This window comes from Leucoraja erinacea, chromosome 20 (genome assembly GCF_028641065.1).
Source record: "Leucoraja erinacea ecotype New England chromosome 20, Leri_hhj_1, whole genome shotgun sequence".
NCBI classification, from domain to species: domain Eukaryota; kingdom Metazoa; phylum Chordata; class Chondrichthyes; order Rajiformes; family Rajidae; genus Leucoraja; species Leucoraja erinaceus.
The window spans coordinates 20,414,258-20,427,646 of record NC_073396.1 but is presented as its reverse complement, the minus strand read 5'-3'; the positions used below and the strand labels follow the sequence as shown (position 1 = coordinate 20,427,646).

The window sequence follows — 13,389 nt, the reverse complement described above, 5'->3', positions numbered from 1 at the left end:
AGCAATGTTTCTACCCTCAGAATTTATCAAGCACTTCTCCAATGGAGTGCATTCACTGTAAAGTTGCCAATCCACATGCCAGATGGCTCAGAGACACAGGGAACTGCAGATACTGGAATACTGAGCAAAACACAAAGTGCTGGAGGAACTCAGCGAGTCAGGCAGCTTCTGTGGAGGGAATGGAGAATCAATCTGAAGAAAGGTTCCGACCCGAAACATAAACTTTCCGTGTTCTTCATAGATGCTGCCTGACCCGCTGAGTTACTCCAGAACTTTGTGTCCCTTTGCGTAAACTGGCATCTGCAGATCCTTGTTTATACGCTCCGCTGATGCTGCCAGACCTGCTGGTTCCTCCTGCACTTTGTGTTTTGCTCGAGGTTCAAGCATCTGCAGTTCCCTGCGCCTCCTCCTGCTCTGTGTTTTACTCAGAGTGCCGGGGAAACTCAGCGGCAGTGAACTCGAAACTTTAACCCTGACTCTGAGGTGAGTCGGGTTGGCCAGACATATTCCCCACCTTCCGCTGATTGTGTTGAAGGGACTTACAATGCGCTTCGGAGGAACTGCTGGTTTGCCAGGATGTCGGCCATGGTCTGGTTCATGCTGGCACCGTGCAGGCAGCCAGCCACCGCCGCTGACTGCAGAGAAACAAGTTATCTGCAGCAAACTGGACAACTCCTGCTCCACAAAATTAAACAATTTACAACATAAACAGATTATTCTCCACCTCTTATCATCCCAATACCATCACCAATGACCCCTGCCCTTCATTGAGTGGTTGACAAGTCTGCTCCCAGATACATGGCGATTGACAGATCATAGTCAGAGTGTGGAAACAGGCCCTTCAGCCCAACTTGCCCACACCGGCCAACATGTCCCAGCTATAGGGTGATTTCACGAAAGGTCACTGGAGCGTAGATCCGCACCCACGTGACCGAAAATCTCAACTGGAGTACATGTTATACATCGGTACATGTTAATGAATGGGAAAACACGCACTTTCCCACCCGTTAAAAACATGGAAAACGGCCGACATTTGAGCTGAAATTTTCTGTGCTAGTCGGGGTGACCGTGAAGCACAGCGACCTAAATTTTCAGGCAAAAAAAAAGATAGAAAGTAAGGTAATTACAAGAGGGAACTGAAGGTGGAAAAACAGCGGAAGTGCTTAGCAGACATTTGCCGTGGAGATTTAAAGATCCAAAACATCGAGAATTATCGCGTTTGCTCGCTGAATTTCATCAAAAATAAGTTAATAATGCCTTACTTTTGATGAAATTCATCTACGCTCCAGTGACCTTTCGTGAAATCACCCTATACCAAACCTATCCTATCCATGTACCTGTCTAATTGTTTCTTAACCGATGGGACAGTCCCTCCCTCAACCACCCCATCTGGCAGCTTGTTCCATACACCCACCAGCCTTTATGTGAAAAAGTTACCCCTCAGATTCCTATTAAATCTTTTCCCCTTCACCTTGAACCTCTGTCCACTGGTCCTTGATTCACCTACTCTGGGCAAGAGACTCGGTGCATCTACTCGATCTATTCCTCTCATGATCTTATACACCTCTATAAAGATCAACCCTCACCCTCCCGTGCTCCATGGAATAGGGTCCCAGCCTACTCAATGTCTCCCTATAGTCCAGACCCGCCAATCCTGGCAACATCCTAAATCTTCTCTGTGCCTCTGTCCCGGGACGGTGAATGATTTACACGTATCTGGTCCCAGATTCGCGGTGATCGACGGCTAGAGCCGCAGTTGTCGGAATCTTGAGCGAAAGTGCTGCAGGAACTCCGCGCGTTGGGCAGCGTCTGCAGAGGGGAATGAAGAGGCGACGTTTCTGGCCGGGGCCCTTCTGCATCGAGCGCTGATGAGCAGGTTACGGAAGCTCGCTGCCCTCCTGCTCCACTGTTGCTCCGTTGCCACTGGAGACGGAAGGGTTCATTCTCAACCTTTTTTTAAACACATTATCTTTGCAAACTTGAAGGAAAATAAAAACATTAACACGAAGAAGCCGTATACGTTGCATTTTAGCTGTTGCAAAAAAAAAATGCAAGCAATCCAAAACGTGCAATTTATTAAATTGGATTGCATGGTCGAGTCCAAACTCTGCCTGAACTTTCTGTAACTTGGCAACTCCAGGCTGCGGACAACAGCGGATTGCACTCAGCCAATTGCGGATCGGCGGCTGCAATTCCTACAGAACTTCATAAAACGTTGCAAATCAGCGACCGGTTCCCTGTAAAGTGCAGGCGCTGGACATCCGAAACTAAAGTAGCAAATGCTGGAAGTTAATATGGAGGGGCTGCACACACAGTGTCCGAGGGGGAGCACCCCGCTCCGTTATTGGAACATAGAGCGAAGAACGGTGCAGCACAGGAACAGGCCCTTCGGCCCACGGTGTCTGTTGCAAGACTAGATGTACCATGCTCGCGGGCCCGCCGAGAAACGGGCTGGAATGGAACCGGGTCAAATTTAATGTGTATGAATGATCTGCAAGCGCTGGTTTACACACCTAGTAGGCAAACGATGCCAGAGAAACTCAGCGGGTCGGGCCACATCTCTGGAGAAAAGGAATAGGTGAGGTTTCGGGTCGAGACCCTTTTTCTGACTGAGAGTCAGGGGAGAGGGAAACTAGAGATGAGAAAAAGTTCAAAACAAATCAACCGGCACAGAGGACCCAGGAAAGGTGGAGCCCACAACAATGAAAGAGGTGATAACGAAGGGATACCACACAGTGGAACTAACAGGGTGACTTGGGTGGGGGTGGGAAAGGGGAAGCAAGGGTTACTTGACATTAGAGAAATCAATCTCATACCACTGGGTTGTGAGTTGCCCAAACGAAATATGAGGTGCTATTCCTCCAGGACAGAAAGGCCAGCAAGATCTCCAGGGACTTTAAAGAGCAAACTGCGTGCAGCTGAGGTGGAAGAATTAGCACAGCTCGGGGAGGGTAAAACGCAAGCAGACTCCACAGCCTAAATGGCTCTTTCCGTGTCATGACTATTTTGCAAATCTGTCAGTATAAAAATGCAAACATTGTATAAATTGTAATTAGCTTTACAAATTCAATTTTCTGGGCCCTTTGTGGGATTTGAAATAGTTTTAATTGAGGAATTATGAAATACCGTAAGGGTAAGCTGATTAAAGCTAATCGAGGAGAATTCCTTGAGTAATACGATAATTAGTAGAACACTCATTAACTTGTGACATTAATTGCGCTGCCAGCACTGACAACAATTCCGCGAGCCGGCAGCAGAGGGAGCTCCAAGCTCACCCAGACATCTTAGATACACTGGGGTGATACGAGCTTCGATTTAAGTCATGGAACTGCAGATGTTGGTCTACAAAAAAAGACACATAGTGCTGGAGTAAGTCAGCAGGTCAGGCAGCATCTTTGGAGAACATGGACAGGTGAAGTTTCGGGTTAGTTCCCTTCTTTGGCAATTCTCTGCCTGACCCCTGGAGTTTTCAAGAAGGAACTGCAGATGCTGGAAAATCGAAGGTACACAAAAATGCTGGAGAAACTCAGCGGGTGCAGCAGCATCTACGGAGCGAAGGAAATAGGCAACGTTGCCTATTTCCTTCGCTCCATAGATGCTGGGCACAGCATCACAATAAATGGATGTAGCTTTAAAAAAAATAAGGAATTTCTTTAACAAGAAAGGTGGTGAATCTGTGGAATTCATTGCCACAGGCTGCTGTGGAGGCCAAGTCAATGAGTACTTTTAAGACCGAGATCGACAAGATTCTTGATTAGAATGGCTGTCATGGGTTATGGGGAGAAGGTAGGAGAATGCGGTTGAGAGGGAAAGATGGATCAGCCATGATTGAAGGGCAGAGTAGACTTGATGGGCCAGCCTATTCTGCTCCAATAACTTATGACCCTAGATACTTCTGCACTTTGTGTCTTTTTTTGTAAAGCAGCACCTGCAGTTCCTTGTGTCTATAAGAGATTGTAGATGCTGGAATCTTGAGCAAAACAAAGTGGTGAATAAATGGGGGTGGTGAGCCGGGGGTGTATGGTATGCATTCAAACCCCAGCAAGCATCTTGAAAAATAAGGATAATAAGGATAATGTTTTGCTATACTTGTTTTTTGTGTCATGAGGTCCTACAGAATGGAAACAGGCCCTTCGGCTCGACTTGCCCACGCCAACCAAGACACCCCCATTGGCACTACTCCCATCGGCCCGTGTTTGGCCCATATCCTATCCACGTGCATGTCTAAATGTTTCTTAAACATTGTGATAGTACCTGCCTCAACTGGCAGCTCGTTCCACCAACCCACCACTCTGTGTAAAAAATGTTACAGCTCAGGTTTCTATTAAATGTCTCCCCCCCCCCCCCAATCTTAGACCCGTGTCCACTGGTTCACGATTCCTCTACTCTGGGAAAGACACTATGGGTTTACTCGATCTATTCTTCTCATGAATTTGTACACCTCCAAAAGATCACCCCTCATCCTTCTATGCTCCAAGGAATAAAGTACTTGCCTACTTAACCTCTACCTATAGCTCAAGCCCTTGCACTGGCAACATCCTTATAAATTTTCTCTGCACCCTTTCCAGCTTGGATTGACGTTTGAGACACAAGCTACTGACTCAGCAGCAAAGAAGGTGCGTGCAGTGGATGGAGGGGAGGATTGGTGCCGTTGAGGGGCTGCAGGAGGAGAGTGGACGAGGTGTCAGTGGGCTGTTGAAGACCCTGCAGCAGCTGGGGGATCGCGTGGGTCGGTCGCCGTTGGAGGCCCCACAGAAGTCGGACGAATGCAGGGATCGGATGCGGCCTGCAGTGGCACAGAGCGGCGGTGGAGGACACTGACAGCATCGCCAACCCATGAAACACTGACACTAGGACAACAAGCCTTTATGGCCAAGATAGGACTCAATATTTTGAAGAACTTAGTACCTGAGAAGTGCAAGAGGGCGATGGAAATCTATTTTTACACTACAATCAAACTCTTGTACTTATGTATGATCGTGCTTGTGTATACTGGTTTTAGTGGATTGTATGCAAAACTAGGAATTGCACTTCATTTAACTACATGACAATAAAGTACGATTGATATTAATATAGTGTATTCCAAGTCCTTTGAGCCTGTAGTCAACTTAATTTTGTTAAAAGTATGAAGGAAAGGTGGTTAACAATGGCCGTGGCTGCTCTCTCCACAGCCAGGGAATATTTCCACCATACATTAGGAGAGATGATTAGTTCTCTCTTGAGCCCCCGCCAACATTCTTTAAAAAGTATGACCTAGTTAGTTTTCATACCACACGTGAAATCTTACAGTGGACTCTCACTGACATATTCCAAAAGGGGATGGAGATTTTAAATAAGGATTTGAAGTGTTGAAAAGTTCTAAGCAGAGTAGCAATTATTATTTTGACACAGCAATCAGACCAGCACCACTTCCTTTAGTAGGCAATCATTTTATTTTGATAAACTTGCTCAATAACAAAAATACAAGTGAAGGAAAATTATGTTCTCTTTATACAGACATATTAACAATGCTTCCTCTGAAATTATTGGATTTAAAAACTGCCAAAACCAATTATAAAACATTGACATTATTACAGGATACTGTGCAGGCCTTGCACAAACCCCCCAAATCCCTTGTGACTCTATATAGTAAGAAACTACTGGGAATTCTTGGACTAACCATCAGACTAGTTGCAAGCACAGAGATCTTTGTGTCATTCTTCAAGGTCACGTCCTTCAGACAGGGTTTGATGTGAGCCGGAAGCCAGGGACGAAATGCATGTAAACAACTGTACACAAATCAAGAAATAATACAACTCAATCATCAATTGAGACATCAGAGAACAGAATGCCATGATTTCAGTGTTTCCTTGTCAGCCTGAAACTGTCTCCCATCACATTCACTTTACAAAAGTTATTATAATCAGGGTTTCTCCCCCTTGCTTTATCCAGCACCGTTAAAACGGATAACTGCACCACAGCCTGATCTCAATGAATTTTATAAAACAAAATTCAGTCCAAAGAATAGGTACTTTTTCATTTCTGTGCTGACCATAACAAGGACCTTCATTGGATCATGTTGCATCCAATGACTTACTTCCTTTGCGTAGCCGTCAGTGAGTGTAACAGTCTGAAAATGTGGACACAAGGATCTGTAGGTATGGTTTACAAGAAAAGATAAAAGCGGGTCAGGCAGCATTTCTGGAGAACATGGATAGATGATGTTTTGGGTCGGGACTCTTCTTCGGACTGGGGGAGTGAACTGGAAGAGAGGAGGGGCAGGACAGAGATTAGCCGATAATAGGTTGATACAGGTGAGGGGGGGGGGGGGTTGTAGGTTGAGGAGTTGATAGGCAGATGGTTGGACAAAGGTCAGTGGTAAGAGGTCAGAAGGTGTGAGACAAAAGGATTGAAGAGTTGAAGATTGTGTAGCTGGAGGACAATGCAAGTGGAAGGGGAGATGTGGGTATGAGCCCAGATGGGGCACGGGAAAGAGGAGGTGGTGCATTGATTCTGCTCCAGTGTAGTGGGTTTCAGGATACATAATACTACAGGACTGAGGGGTCGCCTCAGAAGCCACCTTGCGCTCACTGTCATCCAGAATATCAGTCATTTGGCATTCTCGTTGATGGCCATTTTAAAGATCACTCGGTTGTGGGAAACAGACAGTCTTGTACTGCCTCTCAAAGCACAGTGTTATTGTAGAAATTTCTGTAACATAAACGAGACTTGTGACTCCGTAAACACACACTCCAAAGGCATGTAACAGGATTTATAGCCTTCCTACGATATTGTATTACTGAAGGACTGCGTTATGGGTTTGCCATAAAATATATGACAGATAATAAGTTATATAAAAATTGTTGCTCTATGAATCAGTAACCAGACCGTAAGACATTTTATGATAATTTATCCTAAGGATTGCTTGCATTACCTTGATATAACCTTTTATGTACAGATTTGTCACTTAAAAATCACTGGTCAATCACATATGTGGTGTCGACCATAAATACTTTTATTCTGAACTGTTCCTTGTGTGTTATTTCATGTACTTGTGTTATGTTAAGTGTGCAACCTGGATTGGAGAGCAAGGTGTGAGAAGGAACAATGCCAAGCTATGCTATGATCTTCCACCTGGCCAGGCACACAGCATTCACCTGTGGAATCCGGTTGAAAAGGTACAACATGAACACCAGCGGGGAGGGAAGAGAGACAAGGAACTGCAGAAGCTGGAATCTTGAACAAGACTCCAACCGCTGGAGGAACTTAGCGGGTCAGAAACGGGCAGCACAGCGGGTAGAGCTGCAGCCTCGCAGTGCCAGAGACCTGGGTTTGATCGTAACCTCAGATGCTGTCTGTCTGTGTGGAGTTTGCACGTTCTCTCTGTGACCGCATGGGTTTTCTCCGAGTGCTCCAGTTTCCTCCCACATCCTCTGATTTGCCTCTGTGAGTGGGGAGTGGATGTGAAAGTGGGGTAACAGAGAACGAGTGTGAATGGGTGATTGATGGTCGGCGTGGACTCGGTGGTCCGAATGGCCTATTTCTATGCTGTGTCTCTAAACTAAGCTATCTGCCAAGGAAATTAACAAACAGCATTTCAGGTCAAGCCCCTTCTTCAGCCTTACGGGGAGAGGGGAGAGAGCTGTCAGAGAGGTGGGGAGAGGGGTGGGGCAAGAGCCAGCACCAATGGTTGGACTTGGAATCTGCTGGCCAACAGCTCCCAACCTCCTCCACCTATCACTTGCCGGCTCCCACCCCCACCCCTCCCCTGTACTATCAGTCTGACCAAGGGCCCCGACCTGAAACATCCCCTGGCCATTCCCTCACAATTCTCCAGCACGTTGTTTTGCTCAGGAAAGATAGAGGGCAAGTGAAGGGAAATGCTAAAGAACGTGCAAAGCGAGAGAGTAATAGGGGGGGGGGGGGAGATAGGGAAGAGAAGGGAGATATGGAGGACAGAGTGAGGGACAGGGGGAGGGAGAGATGGATGGATGGAGGGTTGGACAGATTGAATGTATTTGAGCATGAGGAACGATGCAGCGTTCAGTGGGCTTGGAGAGCCCATGTGGTGGAAACCATGCGCACTAAAATAATAGTGTGGTGTATTCATGGAAACCTGAAGTTCTACATCAAGTTGATGACATCACAAACTCAACCAAACAAACTTTTGTTACAACTCAATGAACTACCTCCCTACATTTTTTTACAGGAATCTCTAGCTTTTGGTTTAGAACAATGGGGTACATGATATGGATGGAATCAATCTAAAGTCCAGCTGTAATTCCAATCGCCTAGTGTTCTCTCTGTTCATATTCCCAGCCACCTGCTTCCTGCTGCTTGGTTCAGAGGGCCCAGCGTCCAGCGTGCTGCCCAAAGAACTTGCAAGGAAATAGCTGAGGTATAAGATTGCTTTGGAACACAATCGTTTCTTAATGCACAAGTTTTTCCTACATCCTACATCCCGTTCCCATGCAGATGACTGAAGCTGCTGCCGATGTAACTCCTTGTAGCCATGATTCTTACATCCTGCCCCATTCCCTCTCTCCTTCTGTCGGTGTGAACACACACCACAGGCAGTGGGTTGCTCACCACCCCCCCCCCCCAAACTTTGTGCCCTGTCAGTGGGGAGAGCTGGAACAGAGGTGCCTGGGAGCACCCGTCTACCATGGCCAAGACAGGCAGGACACTTTGAGAGGAGAGAGAAGCACCCTGGAAGCACCTGCAGAGCAATTCGTATCCCCAGCACATTGTTCAGGTGTAAAGGCCGGGGTCCGATGAGCGATGCGCAGTAACACTATGGTTAACAAGTTCAACTCCACATCTGCTGCATCCCTCTGCCTGTCTATATCAGGCAGCTCACCCCCACAGCGCTCCCAATGTCGCAGTAAGCTCCACAGTGGTGCCGGGAGTTAAAAGCAAAGTTCTCATTGCTGCCCCTACCCTGACCTGTGGAAGCAGACCACCAGTTCCATTAGACATGGTGCCATCTTGTAATGTTAAGCAATGGACATCCCAGAGAAACTGGGATAGATCAAGGGTTTCTCCCTCTCTCTCTCTCTCTCTCTTTCTCTTTTTCTCTCACACACACACACACACACACACACACACGCACACAGAGGAGGTAAAGCTACATCAGAATGACTGAGCAACTTTAGACAATCACAGCCAGTACATAAGCTACGATATTGCAAAAAAAATAAAATAAAAATCAAGCGGTGGAGTGTTGAAAAGGACGTCACAATCTTATTTTCTCCTCATATAGAAATAATTTAATAAAGATAACTTTCTTTTCTATTAGTTCAGCTTAGTCAACTTTTAAAGACAATTGCACCCAGCGAAGTTTTGACCTGTGGTGGTATTTGTGTGAAAGCAGGGGACCGGAGTCAGGGTCAGATGCTACAAAATAAAAACGAGACAAAGCACAAAGAATGAGGTAACTGAGGGCTTCCAACCTCAAGGTAACAGCGACTCGAATCGTTTCTACGTTCGCATAGTAGTGTCTTCCAGTATTGTGACCAACTTTCCCAAGCTGCATCCGTATTGGACTGCATCGGCCAACAGAAAACGGGAAAAGGGAGCGTCTCTTAGATATTATTTAAAAAATAATGATATATTTGGCTTTAATATCCAGCAGGAATAATTTTCTGTAATTGCTTTATACAGACTAGAATGCAACTTTTGATCTGTACGCTTCACCCGCCTTGCCCTGGTCAGACGGCCACTACAGAGACTCAAACCCTGGGTCAAATCCATTTTGGTATCACTTTAGTTTAAGTAGTGTGAGTGTCCCCCTCCCCTCCCCTCCCTCGGTCTTTGAATGGTTTCTCATCTTTGAGATGCTGCAGCATGCCAAGTCCTTCCAGTGAGGCCTGCCCCACAAGATTTGCCTCCTCTTTACCAGCGCAAACCCAGGCTCTTTGTAAAGAGCAAGAGTGGATTCCAACGTCCGCAGTTAAGATGAAACAGTGATAGGTTTAGTGTTAACGGTGGGAAAGGAGGCTGGGTCTTGGTAACTCTTCGGCCGCCTTCCCCTCAGAGCCCCGCCCTGATCGACAAAGCAGTTTGCTCATCGGTTCTGGAGTCTCACGGGGTGAAGGAAACTCGTCTTCTCCGTCTCCAAAGTGCGTAGTGACAAGAACTAATCCATCCTCGATGGCAGAGGTCGCTCCAACGGTTCTCCGGCTGCAGAGACGCAACTCGGGAAGCGGTAACCAGGTCTTCCCAAAGGATGAAAAACCAGGCGGATGTTGCCAGGCCCTCACCCGGGGAGACAGACCTTCCCTGCGAACAGGAGTCCCACAATGGTGAAGAAGATGGACAGCACAAACAGCACGTACGAGGACCCAACCTGGGTGTTGTTGGGCAACTTGTAAGGCTGGCCACCAACCTCATTGATGTAGAATCCAATCGGAAAGATGAGGGCCGCCATGCAAAACAGGATCACTGTCGGGGGAGGAGAGAAGAGAGAAAATGTTAGGGGCATTGTCACACTTTCCATTGAAATTCCATTTTAGTTGTGTGTAACTTTTTTAGTCATGCAGCACAGAAACCGGCCCTTCGGCCTACCATGTACATGCCAACCATCCTGTACCCATCAATACTAAAGAGATAGACACCAAGTGCTGGAGAAACTCAGCGGGTTAGGCACCATCTGTGGGGGGAACAGACAGGTGATACTTTGTGTTGAGATCCTTCTTCAGACTGATTGTGGAGAAATTGGACGATCATCCTGAAGACCTGAAACGTTGCCTGTCCATTCCCTTCACAGATGCTGCCTGACCAGCTGAGTTCCTCCAGCACTTTGTATTTTTCTCTGGGGCAAAAATTGTTTGAACGAGTGAGAGGGTAGCACAGTGGTGCCTGAACACACAAGCCCACTGACACCCCACCCCGTGCACGCCTCTCCCTGTTTGGAACGATTCAAATTCCCAGGAGACGTGTTCAGGGACTGCAGCACCCAGCCATTCCCCAATCCCGCCCAGCAACCCCGGCCAATGGAATGTAGCCGACCGGGGAAATGTCCCAGGCTCAGTCCCGACCTGAATTCCCTCCATAAATGCTGCCTCCCCAAGTTCCTCCTATTTTTTTACCCATCCAAACTAATCCTATTTTCCAGCACTTTGTGAATAGTATTCTTGGCCTTAGTGATAGAACACAGACCAGTGCAGCACAAGAACAGCCCCTTCGGCACACAATGTCCTTGCCAAACATGATGCCAAGACATGATACCCAAGAAGAAGGGTCTCGACCCAAAACATCACACATTTCTTTTCTCCAGAGTTGCTGCCTGACCTGCTGAATTACTCCAGCATTTTGTGTCTATCTTCTCTGAAGCCAAGACATCTGCCTGCACATCATCCATATCCGTAAATTACCTCACAGTGTTAGGTAAGTGAGCAGGGTTGTGCACACAAACTTGTGCAGAAGACAAGAACGGGCGTGGTCTGTACAAAGCCTTGCCTCAATCCCCAGAACTCTGCGGGAAGTTACATTTAACCAGGTTAGATTGAAGTATGTAAAATAAGAAGTGGGTTTTTAAATAGTGGATTTGCCTACTTTAACCAAACATTGCCTTTGCACAAGTAAATGGAAATACAAACACAATTACTGCAAGTCGTGGAAATCTGAAATAAAACAGAAAATACTGGAAACACTCAGCAGGTCAGGCAGCATCTGTGTTTCAGTTAACGTTTCAGGTTGGAAACCTTTCATCACAATTGTATAAAACAAGTCTTTCTTTACTCTAACCCTGTCTATCCTCTTTATTTCTTGCCCTTCTTTCCATCTATCCCCTGATCTTTTCTCTCTACTGAAACATTAATTGTTTCTCTTTTCCAGATGCTGCCTGACTGGTTGAGTATTTCTAACATGTTCACAAACAAGTTGCACTAATTGAAAGATGCAACATGGAAACAGTTCATTTAGCCCAGCAAGTCCATTGATCATCAGTTGACACTAATTCTCCCACTTCCTCCAAATCCAAGGCATAGCTATGGGCACTCGCATGGGCCCTCGCTATGCCTGCCTCTTTGTCAGGTACGTCGAACAATCCCTGTTCCAGGCGTACACTGGCCCTATCCCTGAACTCTACCTCCACTACATTGACGATTGCATTGGTGCTACCTCCTGCACCCATACAGAACTCACTGACTTCATCAACTTCACCACTAATTTCCATCCTGCACTCAAATTCACTTGGACCATCTCCGACATCTCCCTGTGGTTTCTAGATCTCACCATCTCCATCACAGGAAACAGACTATTGACAGACATCTACTTCAAACCTACTGACTCCTATAGCTATCTTGACTACACTTCTCCCCACCATGCTTCCTGTAAAGACTCTATACCCTACTTCCAATTCCTACATCTACGCTGCAACTGCGCCCAGGATGAGGTGTTCCATACCCGGACATCGGAGGTGTCCTCATTTCTTTGGAAACGGGGGTTCCCCTCTTCCATTATAGAAGAGGCTCTCACTAGGGTCTCCTCGATATCCCGCAGCTCTTTCTCACCCACTCGCTACACACTATGGGCCAATTAACCAACAAACCCGCACGTCTTTGGGCTGTATCAGGAAACTGGAATACCTGGAGGAAACGTGCAAACTTCACACAGACAACACCCGAGGTCAGGATTGAACCCGGGTCTCTGATGCTGTGAGACAGTACCTCTACCAGCCGCGCCACTGTACGGCCCTGGACTGTGAAAGCGTAACACAGGTTAACTGTGGTGCCTGCAACAAAGTGGCCAAAGGTTTCTCAGCTTTTGTGGTTAGGAACTGAGCCAACGAGATCTGAATGGAAAATATTTCATCTCCTTCATAATTAAGTTTGATGCATTATGGTGAGATGCACAGGCATGACATTTTATTCTGACAAGCCAACGAGGAAATTTGAAACAGTCCCCTTCTGTTGCCAAGGAAACTCTAACACGGCTACTGTGCAAATTATCCTGTTTTGGAGCTCGAATTAGAGAGGCTGCAGACTTTATAGAAAATCTACGCAGCAAATTTTGCTATATCCCAATTTGAAGTGCTGCAGGATGCATTAGAAACTGGCTTTGCTTGTGTATAAAGTGAACGCCCATGAGCTGCAGATGTTGCTGTCTGTATACAAGGCCACTGCACCACTGCTAATCATGTATTGTCTTTCCACAACAAAAGCCTTTCACTGCACCTCGGTACACGTGACAATAAACTAAACTAATGAACCAAGATGCATCTGAGCTGATACAGCTGAACAAAATATAGCAGATGCTGGAACCCCAAGTGTGGAACACAAGGCTGGAAACACCAGTGTGTGCAGGCAGGACCAGTGGGAAATGAAACGGAAGTAATATTTTAGCTCAGAACTGCTTTTGGTACAAAGGCAGAGGGGAAGGAAAGAAGAACTAAACCCAGATGTATCA

At 46.6% G+C, this 13,389-nt stretch overlaps 2 protein-coding genes across 2 annotated transcripts in view; both read right to left on the bottom strand.

Moving 5' to 3' along the window:
• vwa3a (von Willebrand factor A domain containing 3A) overlaps positions 1–875 on the bottom strand; it is a 33,682-nt gene extending 32,807 nt beyond the window's left edge. The window contains exon 1 of the mRNA XM_055651908.1: positions 544–875. Within this exon, the coding sequence (XP_055507883.1) occupies positions 544–599 (56 nt within the window). The 5' untranslated portion in view covers positions 600–875. The remainder of the gene's footprint in view (positions 1–543) is intronic.
• Positions 876–5,413: 4,538 nt separating this feature from the next.
• The window catches only part of LOC129706919 (uncharacterized protein C16orf52 homolog B), a 92,455-nt gene continuing 84,479 nt past the window's right edge, over positions 5,414–13,389 (bottom strand). The window contains exon 3 of the mRNA XM_055651564.1: positions 5,414–10,422. Within this exon, the coding sequence (XP_055507539.1) occupies positions 10,238–10,422 (185 nt within the window). The 3' untranslated portion in view covers positions 5,414–10,237. The remainder of the gene's footprint in view (positions 10,423–13,389) is intronic.